The 20355-nt window shown below is 29.4% G+C and overlaps 4 protein-coding genes across 7 annotated transcripts; 3 read left to right on the top strand and 1 right to left on the bottom strand.

The window, feature by feature from the left end:
* Positions 1-417: 417 nt before the first annotated feature.
* On the bottom strand, positions 418-4216 carry LOC108320904 (late embryogenesis abundant protein At5g17165). 4 transcript variants are annotated; one of them, XM_017552501.2, is made up of 2 exons: positions 4019-4216; positions 418-997 (listed from the first exon to the last, which is right to left on the bottom strand). In XM_017552501.2, exons 1-2 carry the CDS (start codon positions 4117-4119, stop codon positions 697-699), a joined length of 402 nt encoding a protein of 133 aa, XP_017407990.1. In that variant the 5' UTR covers positions 4120-4216; the 3' UTR covers positions 418-696. The 4 variants fall into 4 exon arrangements, with proteins under 4 accessions (XP_017407990.1, XP_017407991.1, XP_052725333.1 ...); XM_017552502.2 differs by having other exon boundaries at positions 418-994; XM_052869373.1 differs by lacking the exon at positions 4019-4216 and adding an exon at positions 3013-3557.
* Positions 4217-10428: 6212 nt separating this feature from the next.
* On the top strand, positions 10429-11572 carry LOC108320815 (aspartic proteinase CDR1). Its single transcript, XM_017552358.2, has one exon. The coding sequence runs from the start codon at positions 10443-10445 to the stop codon at positions 11532-11534; it is 1092 nt and encodes a 363-aa protein (XP_017407847.1). The 5' UTR covers positions 10429-10442; the 3' UTR covers positions 11535-11572.
* Positions 11573-15093: 3521 nt separating this feature from the next.
* Positions 15094-16565, top strand: LOC108320846 (aspartic proteinase CDR1). Its single transcript, XM_017552398.2, has one exon. The coding sequence runs from the start codon at positions 15101-15103 to the stop codon at positions 16370-16372; it is 1272 nt and encodes a 423-aa protein (XP_017407887.1). The 5' UTR covers positions 15094-15100; the 3' UTR covers positions 16373-16565.
* A 2062-nt stretch (positions 16566-18627) lies between these two features.
* Positions 18628-20137, top strand: LOC108320855 (aspartic proteinase CDR1). The gene has a single exon (XM_017552406.2). It carries the CDS (start codon positions 18636-18638, stop codon positions 19944-19946), a length of 1311 nt encoding a protein of 436 aa, XP_017407895.2. The 5' UTR covers positions 18628-18635; the 3' UTR covers positions 19947-20137.
* Positions 20138-20355: the final 218 nt, after the last annotated feature.

Raw genomic sequence — 20355 nt, 5'->3', positions numbered from 1 at the left:
TCCCTTCTTAACTCCATTAATTGTAATGTTAGTCAAGAAAGTTACCATTACTCTAATTCAAAATGATAACCAACATTAACCTTTTTTGGTTTTAAATGTACTCACATTTTCAACAGAATCTTTTAATGCTTTCTCTTCAAAACCTTTAAGAGTTATTTTAACACAGTACATTAAAGCATAGATTATTACTTTAATAAACTAAATTTATCTTATATAATGTAATGATTTCATAAAATGTTATCTTTGATTTAAAAATTAACAATTTTTGTTAGGCTGAAACATACATTAAAGTAAAAAACGAAAATGATGGTGATAGATATTTAGTCGGAGTTAGGATTAGATTGATCAAAGTGACGTGTCATGAAAACAAAAAAGGGTTGTTCAAGGGTAAGGACGAAGAGGACATAACACCATAGATTTATGAGTAAAAGCATAGGCATAAGTCTGATATTCAAAGTAGTATGAAAACAGAAAGAAGAAACATACATGGTTATGCTAGATAAAAGGTACTTAGGTAAATTTACAAAAACAAGCTAAATGGAGTAACGAACCCACACACCAGGCTCACTCACTCACCGACACAAACTTTCACTTATTCACTAACAGTGACAAGTGTTGTTTGTCTGTCTTTTATTTATTCTGTAATATTAATAATATAATGTCTTAACCAAAGGGTTCGTTGAGTGCAGTTGGTAATCAAGGAAGACTGTGAGGCTTCTCCAAATCCTCCAGGCTCGTGGGGCGGAACCAGGCCTTCTCCTCCAGCACATCAGAGTGAAATGAGCTTTCTCCGCCGCCAGTGGAGGAGGTCGGAGGAGAAGCAAGGTGGTCGCCGGGAGGCCCAAATACACCAGTCTGTGGGTGTGGGGCCCAGTACTTGCCGGACTGAGTGGCGTGGATCACATCGTCTGGAACTGGTCCAGACTGGATCTGATCATCAGGGTTCTTGTCGTACACCGAACTACTGCTGTATGCTGCCCCTCCACTTGCTTTTCTACTTCAAATTAACCATTTTTAAATCATAGTTAGAATCAAATAAGTTTTAAACAGTCCCAATTACTTTTAGATAACTTTCTCTATAATTATTTTTAAATAAAAATTAGTTTTACCCATCAAATAACAATAACATGCATTTCTAAAAATATATAATAAATATAAAACAACAATTTTGAAACAGAGTACTGTAATATATAACTCTGCGCACGTGGCACTAATTGTATGCACAAGATGGTTAGGTGTAAAAAAAAAAGGGATAAGCACGTGATGGGTATATATGAGCCTATCTAGATTTGGACCACCAACCGACCCAATTAATTTAAGTATTCACAACGCATTTTCCACGCCTTCTTCTTCAAGGCCCATTCACCCACTCAAACAAAGCTTTCAACTTTATGATTTACTACCTAGATTAATCACAATACTTGTAATGTAATAAAACATGACTCATCAAATTTAAACAAAAATATTAATATAAATAATGATGATAAGTAAAATAAATATCATAAATTTTACACGCTGGTAGGTAAATAAAGAAAATAAAATGGACGTTAAAAAAAAGCTTCAAATAACTGTAAGTTTGACACAAAAGGAAGTCATACTAAAGAATGCATCATAACCATCACACATTTGAATGAATAGATTATTCAACCCCAAGTAATAAATAGGACAGGTTGACACAGACAAAAATGTCTTTTAGCAGGCACTACAATGGTATTATATCACCCAAAAAACACATAAAATTAATGAAGCATGGAACTCGCGTACGTTGGAAACTACAGCTAAGATAGGTACTTTTAATGCCATTAATTCAATCCGGCACACGGGAAGGGTCACTTCACCTTAGCAAATAGTAGACATCACGCCGCTCTTACGGCTAATAATTCAATAATTGCTTAATTACGAATTTGTGGTTAAACGAAACTAAAAAAAAAGAAGGAAAAAACTCAACTATCTTTTAGATAGTGGTTGTATATCAGAATAAGTACCTAAGAGAGTGAATGTTGTCCGTTTAATTAAAAAACCAAACATAAAGTATCACTTTTAGATAGTAAATATTGTCCATTTAATTAAAAAACCAAACATAAAAATTGAGCTTGTGTGTTAAAATATGTGTGCATGAATAAGGGTGTCAGACTGGGCGAACATACCAACACCTAAGGTACAAATACAACAGACATTATTTAATGAAAAAGACCCCTGATAAGAAAGAAAATAAAAGTCACAAAAATATCAAACCATACAAGTGATAAAGACAAAAAAGTTTAGAACTATTTTAAATTTTTTTTAAGTCGAACGAATACAAAACTTTAAGTGGGTATTTGTTTAAATAAAATACACATTACAAAGTTCCAATTAATTGAAAGTTACTCTCACTATGTACTGAGATTCCAAAGCTCCGTTTGATTGGAAAGCTACACCCACTAAGAATTGACGTTCGGAATGTTAAAAAACAGGTTTTGCAATCTTAAGGGCATCCTGAAATATACAATAAGTAGTACGGATAGAATGGCCTTTACACTAAAGATAGAAAAGTTCCTGGCCAGATGGAAACAACCCAGGTCCCCCTTTCTAAATTTTCATCATCAATTAATAATAATTAAAAAATGGGCCCTACAAAGGCTAACCTTATCATCTTATCGTTATATATTTTCCACGTCGATATATTTTCCAATTAAACTATGATAGACCAAAATAACTATCTGAGCAATAATTATCCTATTGATGACTTAGTTATTAGGATGGGCGCTTCATTAAACCAATTGCAAGTCAGTTCTTTTGAAAGCTAAAGGTGGATAATTTCTTGGTAACCACATGATTAACACAAGCTTCACCCAACCGGGTAGAGAAAAGTACTGTTCATATTTCATACATTATAGATTTAATATAAAAAAGTCAAATATAATTGCAACAGAAATAATAATAATAATAATAATGAGAAAAATCGTTAGACAAAATATTGAAAAGTGAAAAGAAGCAAGCAACTTGATAGTTTCCCAGGGAACAAACACTCACGGAAAGGGACATGGTGGGTGGATTGAGGAGAGGATGAGTTGGAAAACAATTATCCTCATCCACTTTTCTTTGCTTTGTCTTTGGCCTCCATCTCCAACCAAGGACTTGATATTTTCCGTTGTCAAATCATACGTTTCGTACACACCCACAAAGATAAAAGATAATAGCGACCAAGGATGAAGATGCCTTTCACTTTTATTCGTTTTATATTATGCTCAATGCCACAGAAGGGGGAACTTAAAAAAAAAAATTACTAGTGACGGATCCTAATCCCATGTAACAAGGAGAAGGAAGATGGTTCATCTCAGTATAGGACAATCCAAGATGGAAGGAGATATAGACATTCCACTACAATAGAATAATAATAATAATAATATTATAATATGCAAATTGGCAGCACACAACCCCAGAAGGCTAGATATGATGTCACCCAAAAAAGGTTGGGGAGGAAGTAGATAAGGAAGGGAAAAGATTACGAACGGAACAAAGAAAAAGTGGAAGCCGGTGATAGAGGAAAAACAATTCTACAGATAGGGGTAATGCAGTAACAGTTTCCAGACTCTTCTTTGCACGGTCGCCTACAAAAATATTCCTCCAAAAGGGGGAAATTATATATACGGTTAATCGAGAGATTTCCAGATTAATATACTATTAATTTTTGCCTCCACAAAAAGGCAGGATGAATATAATATTATATATATATATATATATAAATATATATATATATATATAAAAGAAAAAAAAACATGGGAATATTAGAAAATGACACAGCGATCTTCAAAAGATTCACGGATTACTCAACACAATAAAGAGACTACTTAAATCAATAATCACAACAAACTCGACAGCATCCAGAACTCAGATCACAAAATTTGCTCACAGTCACGGATTTTGTGGTTTAATTTCTACTTAATCAAGTATCATATCATCGTCATCGTCATGATAATGAGAGCAATTAAGCATGGCAAGTAAGAAAAAAAAACAGAGAAAGAGGAAAAAAAGGTACCTGGAAGTGGGAGGAGGTGAGGGGGATTTGGAGGTCCAGATCCTGTTGGCGACGCGCTTCCCCAAGGCGGTGATCCCTCGGCTACTCGAATTGGCGGCCATACAATGAGAAGAACAGAGAGAAAGAGAAAGAGAAAGAGAAGGGTGTGTGCAGTTGTAGCTTGAGCTTGGTTTGTGTGTTTGATGTGGTGGTTGAGGATGCATATATTTATACACAAAATTAAATTAAATAATAATAATAATAATAAGGTAGACACAAACAACACAAGAAAGATGGTGCCAATGCCGCTTCAATTTTCGTACCTAACACGTACGCATAACGTAACAGTCTTCCTTAACCCCGTTCGTTCCTTCCCACGCCGTTACTATTTTAGATACCATTACACTTACCATTTTAAAAAAACATTATCAAAAGAATATATTATTATATGCTTTTCTCTCTTAAAATAATTAACCTCTACCTTTTATTTTTCTTAGGTTGTTTTTCGAAAAAATTATTATTTGAATTAAAAAATGTACACACACGTCATAGCATACTTGTAATTATAATAATAATAATAATAGTACTTAACTCGACCACATCTTATTTTATTTCCTCTTCTGTACATGATGCATAGCTTTACACGAATAATTTAATTGTGGTGGCATGGCTGATTTAGTGACAAGATAAAATGAATTTATGATAATTTTTTTTTTAATATTCACGTTCAACCATAGTTTATATATTATTCGAAATTTGTTATGTAAAAAGCACACACATTAACATAAATCAAAACAGCAATCATTTAAGCATATATTTAAAATATTTTTATACATATAACAAATATGTGGATTTGTTGAAGTGACACATACCATACATTCTCCTAATTCAGATTAAACTTATTATATTAACACATTAACAGTTAAATGTAACCATTTTGAGATGTAATCCTATTTCAACGTAACTATTCATTTCAAATATGGAAACTATCATGCCTAAATCTCAAATCGAAACAAATTGGGACATTAATTTAGAAAAAAAAGACAAAAGAATAATTCTAATTCTATAAGTAAAGACAAAAATGTTACATTTAACACTAACATGATCACGGAAAATATTAAACATACAAAACGAATTAAAAATATTGACAATGAAAACAAAATTGAGTTATATATATATATATATATATATATATATATATATATATAATTTAAAATAAATACACCGAACCATAATTGAAATTAAACCTAATTAAGCAATTTAAGTGTGTTAAACTCTGAGTCAATTGTTATTGCATGTGTTGAATTTCATTTTTTTTTTCTTTTTTTCATGGATCGTGCATGTGAATAATAAAAATTAAAATGTTCTTTATGCATGATAAAATAATACTTCCAGCTGTTAAAAATAAAATAACGCTTCCAAAAAACACGTGACTATTTCATGAACTCATGAATAATGACTTGTAATTATTATATGGATATATATTTTTATGAAAAATAAAATGAAATACCTATAATAATGCATTCCGATCAAAGTGGTGTCTTTTTAAGAGGATTTTAGCCAAATTATTTTAAAATTAAATAAATATAATTGTGTTGTATTCCTCCTTTTTTTTAATTTAAATTATTACAAGTTTTAATTTCAAACTTAAAATACTTATAGAATTAATCATACATTGTTTCATTAATTCGTATATCGTAGTGTGTAACTTTCTTTGGTCAAACATTGTCAAAATACATATAAAATAAATTAACATAAATTGTTAAAAATAATTTACACATCTGCACGTTGCACTCGTGACATTTATTTTATTTGTTAAGTGGTTCAAAAAACTACTGTTGTTGCTCTTACAGTTATCATGTTTTATAAAAAAAATATAATATTACTAGATCAAGAAATTTACAACCATAAAATACCGATTTTTGAAAAATAACTCACGTGTTTGTAATTTCAATACGTAAAAAGGTACATATATTTTAATATTGAAAGCATCACACTCACCATAAATAGAAAATCCAAATTATATCTATAATTTCATCAGTGACATTGCTAACTCCCTAGAGAAAAAGGATGTTAAAAGAATTGAGTGTTAAGCATGTTTTTAATGAGAAATTTAAATTTGTTGCTGTTGAAATCTTTGATATATTTTTGTTTTTAAAATTTAAGGATAAATGAATATAGTATTTTTTAATTTATATGTTTTATATTAACATTTAATGTGTTTATATTATTACGTGTTCTCGATCGTCTCTGTTTATTAGAAAATATATTTTAAAATTTTGAAAACTAAAATATAACAAAAAATTTCAAACAAAATCAGATTTCAATTTTATATCATGATTAAAAAATTACAAATATATTTAACAAAAAAAATAACACGTCTTTTTAATAGTTCAACCTTCTTAACAGTATACAAATTTAAATTAAAAATAATAAACAAATTAAATGAATATAATAAATAAATAAGTATAAAATAAGACTTAATATTGAACGTATAATTTTAACACACCTTTTACTAAACTCATTATTTAAAAATAATTCAGACAAGACACTTGTGTAATTATATATATATATATATATATGTATGTGTGTGTGTATGTAGACACGTACTATATTTGTAATCACGTGTAATTCAGACACTTACGTAATTTTTTCATTAAGTCTGTCAATGTATTTAAATTTTACAAATATAAATGAATTTGATGAATATTCTATTGTAAGATGAAATATTTTAATTTTTCTACTCACTGGAATAGTTTTCATACGTGATCTTTTTAAGAAGAGCTTGTTATTTTGGTAATTAGAATTAACGTAGTCTCTTATGTTAAATTAATTATAATTCAGTTTAAAAGATAACCATATATCAATCTAATAAAATGTTTAATTATTAATTTGGTTTTTATAATTTTGTTTACTTAATAAAAGTATGTATTATTTAAACATTGATAATTTAGTCTCGTTTATAAAAGTAGTATTAACATTGTTAAAAAATAATTAGGTGTGAGTTCAAATAATTTTAAAAAATAAAAAAAGTGTAAGAAAAAGACAAAATAAACTAGTTACAAAATTAAATTTTAAGATATAAGCCTTATAAAATATCTTAAAATTATTAATAGAGACAAATATGAAAATGTGGATAAATATTATAATTGATATGGAGATAAAGATAAGGTAGATATGTAATTTATATTTCCATTCCCATATCCAATTATAAATATAAAATATTATCCATATTCATATATATATATATATATATATATATATATATATATATATATATATATAGTAATTAATATACGAAAAAGATTTGGATATATTTATCATAAAGGTGTAATTAATTTTTTATTGTGTTTTCCCTACCTTCAAAAATCATGTTTCATGTCTCTCTTTAATTTTTTTATTTTCATCTAATCTACTAACGAATTGCATTCCAACTGAATTTTAATCTTATTTATTTTTTTGGCGGTGAGTCTTACTTTTCCAGCTTCAATGAATCCAATTAAATCCTAAATTAATTATAAGAATAATTTTCTCTTTTAATATTTCTTTCTTGTTCATAACTTGTCAATGAATTATTTATTTATTTTATCATGTAAGAAAAATCATGTATAAATTACATGTTATAACTATTATATTGAAAGTATCATTGAAATGATTTTAATATTATTAAAAGTATAAATTAAAATTTCCACATAGAGTAAAATTAATAAAATTAAATAAATAGAAGGAAAATAAAAACTTACAAATACTAATTAATATATGATATAAAAAATAGTATCAATTATTTTATAAAGACAATTTATATATCTCAGATATCATAGAGTTGTGATGAATCTCTTCAACTTATACTAATGAAATTTTTTAACAAACACAAGATATATAAAATCCGATTTTAATTAAAATGTGCTAGTGGTAAATTAACAAATTATAATTAAATTAGGAATTATCATGCAATTAATAACTGCTCACTGTTATAATAAATACTTTCAAAATTTATATTTAAGATGACTTTCATCTAATTAATTTTGTAAACTCAATAGTTAAAATTAAAATAATAAAATGCATAAATTATTGTTCAAGTGATATTTCTTTTAATCAAAATCTATGAATGTTAATCAAACTCAATATTACTTTTTACTATCATACGCGCAGCATTGTTAGAAAAGGATAACGCGTATCAGACACGGACGTTGAAAGGAATAATGGAATATCCTTTCGCATTTCTTTCCTCAATAATATAATATTAGTATTATTTGTTTTAAACTTTATAAAAATATTATAATACTATTTTGTAATTAAAATTAAATTTACAAAATTTTAATGTAGATCTAACGTGTGTTTGATTCGTGTTTTACTTGACACGTGTAAGGGTAAATGGTACGTGTGAGAGACACAATGGCCGTTGAACATTCATTCCCAAACGGAATCAAAGAAAACAAAAGCACGTTTGGCGAATTTGTACTCCGTGAGTTGGTTATGGGCTAACCAAACAAAGTGCATAAATGTCAGACGCTACCATTATTCAGAATTTATTGATTAATACTTTAGAAAAATCTATATAATTATCTCTTATAGAGTAATTAAAAAAAAATGTTTAATCAATTTGTAACACTTATTAAAGTATTAACTTTTGTGTTTCTTAATTAATCTTGTTATCAAAATTTTAAGCAACGTTTTAGAAGAACAATTACGCAAGATTTAAAAAGCGCAATGAAAAGTGCGTTTGCACCAAACAGACCATCATTTTTCACTTTCAGCGTTGAGGCTAAACAAATTGAGAAAGTCAGTTTTGCATTCATATCTTTGAACAAATAAAAGTCAAAATGAAAAATAAAATGTAAGATGTAATTCCCTTTCTTCATGACCCCATCTCCTTCCATATATTGTGATTTGTGAGTTAAATGCAAAAAGATTATTAATTGATTCAAAATATTTGAAAGGAATTAATTATTAAGACTTGTTTGGAATTCAAAGAGGATAATAGAAAGTCACACAAAATTCTTTGTTTTTCCATTTTGCTCATTCAAATTATTTTTCATAGGATAAGGTTTTTTATTATATTATTATTAATGAATATAGGAGAATGTGCTACCTTCACAACTTGAATTTCCAACTACCAAACCACCAACCAAGGAGTTCGAGAAGCCATAAAACAAAAATAAAAATTTGGATATTTGTTTTTCCTACACATTAAAATGAAAAATTCCTCCAATTTTTTAATATTTAAATTAAATATTTTGAAATTTATTTTTACATCCTTAAAATACTAATCAAACCAAAAAAAAAATGACATAGACATTTTATTTTTCATATGAATAACTTAAAACATGATAAAGTCAACCTATTTGAACACAAGTATGAAGAGGATAATTAAAGTAATTGTGCACTCTCTCAAAATTTCAAAATGATCTTTATACCATCCTAAAATTGTCTGAAAAGAGATTTTCTATAATTGTAGTAGTGCAGGTAGTAATTATGGGTACAAGAAGCAATAACCATAAAGACATCCAATGTGCTTAATTGGGATGAAACCAAGAAGGAGTATTTAGGTTTATGTACTAGGCAAATTTAAACAAAAAATTATGAATCTAGGAAATCTTTTCGAAATTATGGATGTAGGTAAGTTCTGTGGGTTCCAAATAATTTCAAATGAAGAAATCGTGCCCTCCTGCACGACTTCACTCTGACACATGAGACAGAAGTGAAGTCGTACATCCCTAAAACAATTTCAGGCCTTGATAGTTGATTACCTAGCCTTGTAATCGATTATAGAAGGTTGAACTCGTGTAGAGGAGACACAACTTCACCTGTAATAGATAAAATCTCTCTAATAATCGGTTATAGACTTGTGGTAATAGAAAACCAAAGGGTTTTAATATTAAAACAAAGAATATTTTTTATTTTGTGGACTATGTTTGTTAATTATTAGTAATTATTAGAGTTTTCATTTAAATTATTACCATTTAAATTAACACTATTAGAGTTTTCATTTAAATTGTTACCATTTAAATTGTTAATTATATATAGATTAACATTTATATTATTAATTATACATTTTTTAATTTTATTACCTTAAATACTAATGCAACATTGGAATGAATAACATATGAATGAATAATCAACCTATCATAGCTTCTATTAGGTCATCAACACTAGCTAAGGCACAGATACACCTAACCAACAATAAACATAGACCAACTAACACCTCTATAAATTAAGTACCAATCCTTCACAAAAATTCTTCATCACAATCCTCTCTTATTGTTTCTTAATTGTCTCATTACACACATTAATGACTTCTTTTCATTCCTTCTTCATAGTTATAATCATTTCCCATGTATTTATTCCTCTATATTTCTCACCCATCCATGGCAACACCGATGTGGGATTCAGCATTAACCTCATTCGAAAAACCTCTCCCCAACGTCTAAGAGGTTTATCAGCCATGTCAGAAACTCCACAATCCCCAGTGGGTGCTTACCTTGGTCACTATCTCATGGAGCTCTCTATTGGAACACCACCATTCAAAATCTATGGCATTGCAGACACGGGCAGTGATCTCATATGGACCCAATGTGTGCCATGCAACAACTGCTACAAGCAACTTAACCCCATGTTTGATCCTATGAAATCATCCTCCTACAGCAACATATCATGCCACTCAAACTTGTGTCATAAACTCGACACAGGCGTGTGTTCCCCTCAGAAGCAATGCAACTACACCTATGCCTACGCATCTGCCTCCATAACACAAGGAGTTTTGGCACAGGAAACAGTCACACTGACCTCAACCACAGGGACAAGCGTTCTCCTTAAAGATGTCGTGTTTGGTTGTGGACACGACAACAAAGGTAGTTTCAACGACCATGAGATGGGTATCATAGGCCTGGGAGGAGGGCCAGTGTCGTTCATTTCTCAAATGGGTCGTTCCTTTGGAGGCAAAAGGTTTTCACAGTGCTTGGTCCCTTTCCACACTGATGTGAATGTTCATAGCAGAATGAGTTTCGGCAAAGGGAGTAAGGTATCAGGAGAAGGAGTTTCAACACCTTTGGTTGCAAAGGATGATAAAACACCGTATTTTGTGACCTTACTAGGTATCAGTGTGGGAGAAACGTATTTGCACTATAATGGTTCTTCAGGAAATGTCGAAAAAGGTAACATGTTTCTTGATTCAGGAACACCTCCAACTATCTTACCAACACAGTTGTATGATCGAGTGGTGGCTGAAGTGAAGAACCAGGTTGCGATGGAACCTACCGTGGATGATCCTGATTTGGGTTCGCAACTTTGCTATCGAACAAAGAATAATCTTCGTGGTCCTATGCTAACTGTTCATTTTGAAGGTGCAAATGTAACATTGGAACCAATTCAAACCTTAATTTCACCAAAAGATGATGTTTTCTGCTTGGGGTTCACCAACACCAGTAGTGATGTGGGGATTTATGGTAACTTTGCTCAGTCAAATTACTTGATTGGGTTTGATCTAGAAGCACAAGTGGTCTCTTTCAAGCCAACAGATTGTACCAAAAACACTTGAATAATATTTTACTTAAAGTTAAGTTTTTCAAAAGTTTTAAGATATGTATTTCCTCTCTGTACCTAAAAAAATAAAGTACAAATTAATAATTTTTTTAACAATTTATTATAATAAATTACGTGTCATTATTTAATTGATTTATATATTTAAAACGGACTAATTACGAACAGGCATATAAATTATTATAAAAAAGTTGTCAAAAAAAATTATTAAAAAATATTTTTAAAAAAACAAAAGAAAAAATACGAAACCTGTCTTTGTTTCATCAGAAAGTAAGCATTTCAAAGGAATGTATTAAAGATAAAAAATTTGTGAATGATTTCATTTGGAAATATTGTAAATGCAAATTTTGTTTGTGATTGTTATTTCCTAGTTCCTTAATAGAACTCCTGTTGGAGAGTGGTTTTCTAATACCTCTTTGACCATGAAACTCGTTTTGAGTTATTATTTATAATATTTTAGATATTTTTAATATAATTGTATACTCTATTTGAACCTTACTTTTTGAGGAATTCTCTTAATTATAACTCATGCAAACACATGTCTATAGTCATATATGTGTATTCAATTTTTTAAAGATAAAAAAAAATAATGTTTATCAGTATTATTGAAGAAATAAATAGTTTTATAATTTTATTATACGTAGTTAATTAATATTTAAAAAATAGTTATAAAATTTAAAGAATAATATTATTTATATTAATAATGGTAAAATTGATAATGAAAATATAACTTATCTAACACATTTTATAAAGTCAAAATAAATATCTAATTAATAAAAAAAAATCTAACTTAAAAGAAAAAAAAACATAATCAAAACATAAACTTGTACATGTGTGAAGAAATAACTTGTTAATTATCCTCTTATTCCAATCATTTCATTGGTTGATATACATGAAAGATGATTGAATATCTAAAATAATGATATATAATATAGAATTGATCAAATATACAATTCATGCATAAGTTATAAATATTTACATACCGTATTGTTTAGTTTTGGATGATATATATGTCATAACGATAGTTTCATCTAATGTATGAAGTAGTATCACATTCAAAGGAATTACTATGCATGTTACATTGAAATGATAGAAGAAAATATTAAAAAAAATTGTATTTTTTATTCTATTTAATTCTCAATTTTTGTTTGATTTGAAGAACTTTTATTTTACTAAAGTAATTTTCGTTGACTTCTAATAATTCAACGAGTTTGATATTTGGAAAGTTTTTCTTAGATGTTCAAGATATTTTTTTATCGCCAGTATATATATTTTTCTTTGTATGATTTCGTTGTATGACATATCGAATTGTTTCTAAAATACACATTTGTCCATTTTTGTTTCTTTTTAATATTTTTATTTATTATTTATTTATCATATATTTTTTTTTGTATATTTTTATTTTAATTTTTAATTCATTATTATAATTATAATCTTAGCACCTTAATTGTATAAAACATTTTAGTTATTATAATATAATAATTCAATATTATTATCATGAATTTTATTTATCTCCATCTAAAGTAGAATAAAGCTCAAAAAGACAAAAAACATTTATGCTTTGTATTGATAATGTGATTTTGTTAAAGTGATGTATTATAATTTTTATTAGCATATAAAAAAATATTTCATTAAAATTATGAGAAAAAAATTAAAAATAACTTCAAAATATATTCTAAAACTAAATACTTATTTTTTTATAATTTTTTAAAATTATCTTTTAATTTTATTAACTTTGATAAAAAAATATTTTCTATTTTATATTAAGAATCATATAATTCGGAATGCATTTTTAATTTTTACATTTCAAACTGTTGGATCCAAATATAAAATTTTGTATTTCGAATTATATAATTTGAAAAAATAAAGTATTCCAAATTATATATGTTTGATAAGCAAAGAAAATGAAAAGTGGAGTAGGGAGTTATGCTTGGATTAGGAAAGGGGCTATGCAAGTAGAGGAGGGAGAGATTTAAAGAAAATGCATTTGCAATGTATGGGTCGGATAGACATAAAATCATAGTGAGTCAATCGGTCGGATGGTAATATGTAGAGACGATCGACGAGATTGCGTAATCGTATTTATGCAAGGTTTAAGGTAAGAAGGAATTATAATCATTGGGTTCGGATCGGACAGTGACTAAAGTCTCATTAATCTCAATCCCATGGTAAAAACTATAAATATGGTTCAGAAGTAGGAGATAGGAGAAGGACATTTTATTATGCATTTATTGCTGATTTAAACCTATTGAACGGACTATCTACTGACTTAAGCATCATAGGACTTTTAGTAGGTGCACCTTCGAGCGGAAGAGTGAAGAAAGAGATCCAGGAGCAAGACCGGACAGCAAAGAAGAGTAAATCGTGAAGGTGTTAGAAGCAACTCGACCTCATAACTGAAATAACAGACATTTTGAGAAACTTTAAAGACAAACTCAACGTGTCTATTCATATTTTTTTCATCTTTTTCATTGAGATTTCCAACATTTTCTTTTATTTTCTGTGCAGAAAGTGAGAAGAAGAAAAGATAAAAAGAAGGAGGAGAGAGGTGTACCTGGAGGAGGAAGATTGAAATAATATAGGAGCAAAATGGTCTTTTATGTTAGACGTATGGAGGTGCAGGAAGAAAATATGGATGTACAATAATAAATTTCTCTGATAAAATTTTAGAAGCCCAATAAAATCACACTGGACTGTCTTATGGGGTGTCATGACATGGGTGACATTCAGGACCACATAGAAAATGTTTCCCTACAAACTTTTCTATCGACACAAAATATTGTATATGATAAAATTATCTCTCTTTTTACAAAACACCCAAATCCTTAGTAAAAAATAAAACTTAGATAGAATTAAGATAAACTCAATTTTTTTAAAATACAAAATTATTATAAAATAAAGAAATAAACTTCTATCATCTATTTATATATTTTAGGATATATATATCTATATTATGTAACAGTATAATATTCACATTAATAAGCAATTGATTTGAGTTATCTGAATTTTATCTTCTTAAAAAGTAGTCATTTTCAAAGTATTAAATGTAGAATTAAATGTTAATTTTGCTTATGTATTTGTATTAATTAGTGTTATTATTGTTTACATTCAATGTCATAAATTATTCAATAAATGTAAAATTTATTGAATAAACCCAACCTCGAAATTTTAAAGCTAATAAATATAAAAGTTAATGTCATGGACGAAAACAGTAATTATACTTTCTAAAATGTTGTTTTACTTGACTGTTATTTTTCAAAATTTTAATATCACCCAATCTTGCTAACCCATTACAACTTCTCTTGAGCTTTTAGCACTACACACAACCTAAACATTAATAACCGAACACCTATACAAATATATATATATATATATATATATATATATATATATATATATATATATTTTGACACACATAAATTTTTTATTTTGATATTATTTTATTTTATGGATTATTTTCGTTTTTTTTTTGAAAAAATACAAAAAAATTATTCTTATGATCGTACCATTATTCCCTCTATAAATACAAAAGTTTACTATACTTTGTTAATAATAACTCTAACAATGGCTTCTTATTATCTGAAATCATTTGATCGATTCCTTGTAGCCATCATCATTTCTGTGGTGTTTCTTCTTTTCTCAGCCATCCACGGAAACACAGACGAAGGATTCAGCATTAACCTCATTCGAAGAACCTCTCCCAAAGCCTTTTTCCGTCAACGGCTGAGAGGTTTCTCAGCCATGTCAACAACACAAGCCCCAGTGAGTGCATACCTTGGTGAGCATCTCATGGAACTCTCCATCGGAACTCCACCGTTCAAAATCTACGGTATTGCAGACACGGGCAGCGATCTCACGTGGACACAATGCGTCCCATGCAAGAGCTGCTACAAGCAACTAAACCCCATGTTTGATCCCATAAAATCATCCTCGTACAAAAACATATCATGCGACTCAAACTTGTGTCATCTACTCGACACGGGTGTCTGTTCTCCTGAGAAGCAATGCAACTACACCTACGCCTACGGAGATGGTTCCTCGACACAAGGAGTTTTGGCACAAGAAACAGTGACGTTCACTTCAACCACAGGAGCAAGCGTTCCCCTTAAGGGCATCGTGTTTGGTTGTGGACACAACGACTCAAAACAAGGTTTCAACGACCATGAGATGGGTCTGATAGGCCTAGGAGGAGGCCCAGCATCATTGATTTCTCAAATGGGTTCATCCTTTGGAGCCAAAATGTTTTCACAGTGCTTGGTGCCTTACCAAACTGATGTGAGTGTTTCTAGCAGAATGAGTTTTGGCAGAGGGAGTAAGGTATCTGGGAGTGGTGTGGTTTCGACACCTTTGGTTACAAAGGAAGACAAAACACCTTATTTTGTGACCTTACTAGGTATCAGTGTCGGAAACAAGTATTTGCACTATGATGGTTCTTCAGAAAATGTCGAAAAAGGTAACATGTTTCTTGATTCTGGAACACCTCCGACTATCTTACCGACACAATTATATGATCGTGTGGTGGCTGAAGTGAAGAACCAGGTTGCCATGAAACCTGTCGTGGATGATCCTGATTTGGGTACCCTACTTTGCTATCGAACAAAGAATAATCTTCCTGGTCCTATGCTAACTGCTCATTTTGAAGGTGCTGATGTAAAACTGGAAACATTTCAAACCTTCGTTTCACCAAAAGATTCTGTTTTCTGCTTGGGGTTTGCCAACAGCAGTAGTAATGTGGGAATTTATGGTAACTTTATTCAGTCGAATTATCTGATTGGGTTTGATCTAGAAGCAAAAGTTGTCTCTTTCAAGCCAACAGATTGTACCAAGAACTCGTAGAATCTTCAAAGGTTTCAGTTTGCTTCTTGTTCTTAGGCAAATTACAGAAAAGAAAAGAAACTTGTGCTTGTTTTTGTAGGAAACGAAATTGTCGATCAAACAAGTATATTCAAGATTGAAGCTTGCCTTTTAGAAATAAAATTGGATTGTTATTTTCTATCTCAAAAAGATAATGAAAAATGATCCTTTTACATATGATTTTCTTACATTCATATTATATTATCATTTCATACTTTTTTCTTTTTGAAAAACTATAAAAATTGACTCTTTTATAATTATTTTATTGTTTGTATCAAATAAATATAAATATATCTCATCCTACCATGGTTAAAGATAAACTCTTGTTGACCAGAAACTTTTCTAGTAGTATCTTTAAAAATGAAATTCGTTGAGTTATTATTTATTATAAAGTTTTTAATATTGATAAATAATTTAATAGTCTATCTTTTAAGAAGCTTTAGTTTTTTGCTTTTTAAATTATGTATTTGGTTAAAAATTTTACAAGTTTCAATGAAAATGTTTAAGAAGAAAATATTATTTGTAGCTGCTTCTTATACTTAATTTGTTTTAATAGCTAAGGTGAATTAGTTTTAAAGCTGATTGAAAAAATTTGTGAGATATGAATGAAAAAAAAATACGAGAAGAAAATTGCAAAGCTAAGAGGAAGAAAAACTGTTTTATATGCTTCTTCATGATCTGAATTTTTTATTTCTCTATGTAATATGATTTTTTATTTTTATAATTGTCGTGTCAATGAGAAGGACTAATAATTATATATTTCCATCTCTTTTATTTTGTTGAGTTATATATATATATATATATATATATATATATATATATATATATATATATATATAATTTATCAATTAGGAAAATAGAAAAAAAATATTAAATTGCAATATATATCATTGCCGATACACATATTTAAGGAGTGTTATTTATAAATAGGAATTGAATACACTTTATTATTGTTATTTAATTTGAGCAATTAATTTGAAATTAAATAAAAGGTTCAGAATAAGTCATCTCATCCCTACTAAAAAACTAAATATAAAACAGAATAATATTCATTATAATTAATATAAAGATATAATTACTTTTTACAATAAGCGATAATTAATCATAACATTAAAGTTAATTAAAGACTCAATAAATATTTTTCTTCCTAAAATTAAATACTACACTATATGAAGTTAAAATTCTTTTGATTCAATGAAATCAAAATTAAATTGTGCGTAACAATAAGAAACCGTGATTTTCACTATTTATCATTTTTAGTGGGATATTGTAAGCTTTACTGTTTTAGTAAAAAAATAGACTTACATTTTTTAATTGTTTATAAATATGAAAAAAAGTTATATATACTTTTCACGATATGAGTTTATTTGTCCCACCAAAAGATGGAGTATTTTGCTTTGCCTGCAACTAGTGATGAATTTTATATATTTGGCAGTTTTGCTCAATCAATCGTTTTGATTGGCTTTAGGGTTTAGGTTTAAATCAAATTCTATTATCTTGTAATATTAATTAATTAATAAATCAAATATTTTGAGTTAAATACTTGTTTATTTGAATTTTTTTTCCATAAATTATATATATATATATATATATTTCAATGTATACGTATAAATAATATATTTTATGCATATATTATACATATTTTAACATAATTCATTAAAATCAATCCATTGAAATACATATGCATGTGAAGACAATTGAATTATATCAAGATTTTGTTGAATTTTATCTCTTTACATTAAATCAAATAATTTATACCTTAGTGGCTCACGGACCATAGCTACTCGTAAATCCTGCATAAAGTTTGTCGTCAAACGTTAACCCATATTGTCTCGTGCATTTGTTTGGTACGCTGAACGTAACCAATTAGCTTAAAATCTTATATTGGAAGTGATTGTACAATCTTCATATGAATTTGTTTATACTTCATTAATGTGAGAAGTCATTCGAAGTCGTCATTCATCCACAAAACTTACTCCCAGTAATATCTATTTTTACTTGCCAATTTTCATAATATCCAGGCAAATTTCCCCCAAATATGTCAAAAAAGCTACAGAAGTCACTCACATGTGGCTACTGTCTATTTCTTGTGACTAACCCCCACTAACTTCCACACTCACATGAATGTTACGCTTATATATATATATATATATATATATATATATATATATATATATATATATATATATATATATATATATATATATATATATATATATATGAAATGAATTCCTCTACTTATAACATGATTTTGTCCCTAGCTAAAAACTTCATGGCCAACATTCTCTGCTTCCATCTTTGCTTTTTTGTACTGTATACATTCTTATGTCAAACATTAACAGGAGCTTACAAATCCGGGTTCAGTGTTCAACTAATCCGCCACAACACACCAAATTCTCCCTCCTACAAATCAGATGAACTTCATATGCATAGACTTGGCTCATTTTACCAAGTTCCCAAGAAATCATATGCCCCAAATGGTCCCTTCACTAGAGTCACATCCAACAATGGTGACTATCTCATGAAGCTCACATTGGGAACACCACCAGTGGATGTATATGGTTTGGTTGATACAGGCAGCGACCTCGTGTGGGCACAATGTACACCTTGCCAAGGTTGTTATAAGCAAAAAAGCCCAATGTTTGAACCTCTAAGATCCAAAACATACACCCCTGTTCCATGCAATTCAGAAGAGTGTAATTCACTCTTTGGTGATTCGTGCTCTCCTCAAAAACTGTGTGCATATAGTTATGCTTATGCTGATTCTTCAGTAACAAAAGGGGTGCTTGCAAGGGAAACTATCACATTCAGTTCCACCGATGAAGAATCAGTTGTTGTTGGAGACATTATATTTGGGTGTGGACACAGTAATTCTGGAATTTTCAATGAAAACGACATGGGGATCATTGGTCTTGGTGGGGGACCTTTGTCACTTGTTTCACAAATTGGTAGCCTTTATGGAAGTAGAAGGTTTTCTCAGTGCCTGGTTCCTTTTCATGCAGACCCTCAGACTTCAGGTACCATTAGTTTTGGTGATGCCAGTGATGTTTCTGGTGATGGAGTAGTCACAACTCCTTTGGTATATGAGGAAGGTCAATCTTATCTGGTCACACTAGAAGGCATAAGCGTTGGAGACACATTTGTGCCCTTTAATTCCTCAGAAATGCTTGCCAAGGGAAATATAATGATTGATTCAGGTACACCAGCAACATATTTACCACAAGAACTTTATGACCGTTTAGTGGAGGAATTGAAGGTGCAGAGTAGCCTGTTACCCATTGCTGATGACCCAGACTTGGACACACAACTTTGCTATAGAAGTGAGACAAACTTAGAAGGACCACCCTTGATAGCTCATTTTGAAGGGGCAGATGTGCCATTGATGCCAATACAAACCTTCATCGCACCAAAGGATGGAGTATTTTGCTTTGCAATGGCTGGCACTACTGACGGAGAATATATATTTGGCAATTTTGCTCAATCAAACATTCTGATTGGATTTGATTTAGATAAAAAGTTAGTTTCTTTTAAGCCAACTGATTGCGCCAATAAGTAGACCATCATCTTCTTGTAACTCAGACATCTATCTATGATTTAAGCTTAGATCAAGAACATATATGAGATGTAACATCATTAGTTAGAATATTAGTATGCGTGTAATATTGAATCTGCAATGTTATGTACTGTTTTCTTTCAATATTTTTTTTCCTTTAGTAAAAGTATAACCCCTCAGAAGAATAAGTTTAAAATAGACCAAGCAGACTGACGTAGTGGTCAAGCATTTGAACACATATTCCACCTAATTCATTTGCTTGGTTAGCCAAGTATCAATATGAAACTTACTGGTTAAGGGAGTCTTTTATATGTGTGGCTTATACAAGCAAGCAAGAATGATCAAACAAAATTCACTCTCCACATAATTACCCTTAATATTTTGATATATAAGGATGATCAACATTAAAAAT

Source organism: Vigna angularis, chromosome 10 (genome assembly GCF_016808095.1).
Source record: "Vigna angularis cultivar LongXiaoDou No.4 chromosome 10, ASM1680809v1, whole genome shotgun sequence".
Classification (NCBI taxonomy): domain Eukaryota; kingdom Viridiplantae; phylum Streptophyta; class Magnoliopsida; order Fabales; family Fabaceae; genus Vigna; species Vigna angularis.
Note: the sequence above shows the minus strand (reverse complement) of the source record. Positions and strands in the feature narration are given on the sequence as shown.

Bases quoted from the DNA above. Each gene is read 5' to 3' on its own strand.
- LOC108320846 (XM_017552398.2), top strand. From the start codon at position 15,101: ATGGCTTCTTATTATCTGAAATCATTTGATCGATTCCTTGTAGCCATC.
- LOC108320855 (XM_017552406.2), top strand. From the start codon at position 18,636: ATGATTTTGTCCCTAGCTAAAAACTTCATGGCCAACATTCTCTGCTTC.
- LOC108320815 (XM_017552358.2), top strand. From the start codon at position 10,443: ATGTCAGAAACTCCACAATCCCCAGTGGGTGCTTACCTTGGTCACTAT.
- LOC108320904 (XM_017552501.2), bottom strand. From the start codon at position 4,119: ATGGCCGCCAATTCGAGTAGCCGAGGGATCACCGCCTTGGGGAAGCGC. The intron at 998-4,018 runs GTACCTTTTTTT...GTTAATTTGAAG, and splicing joins TCACCTCCTCCCACTTCCAG to TAGAAAAGCAAGTGGAGGGG.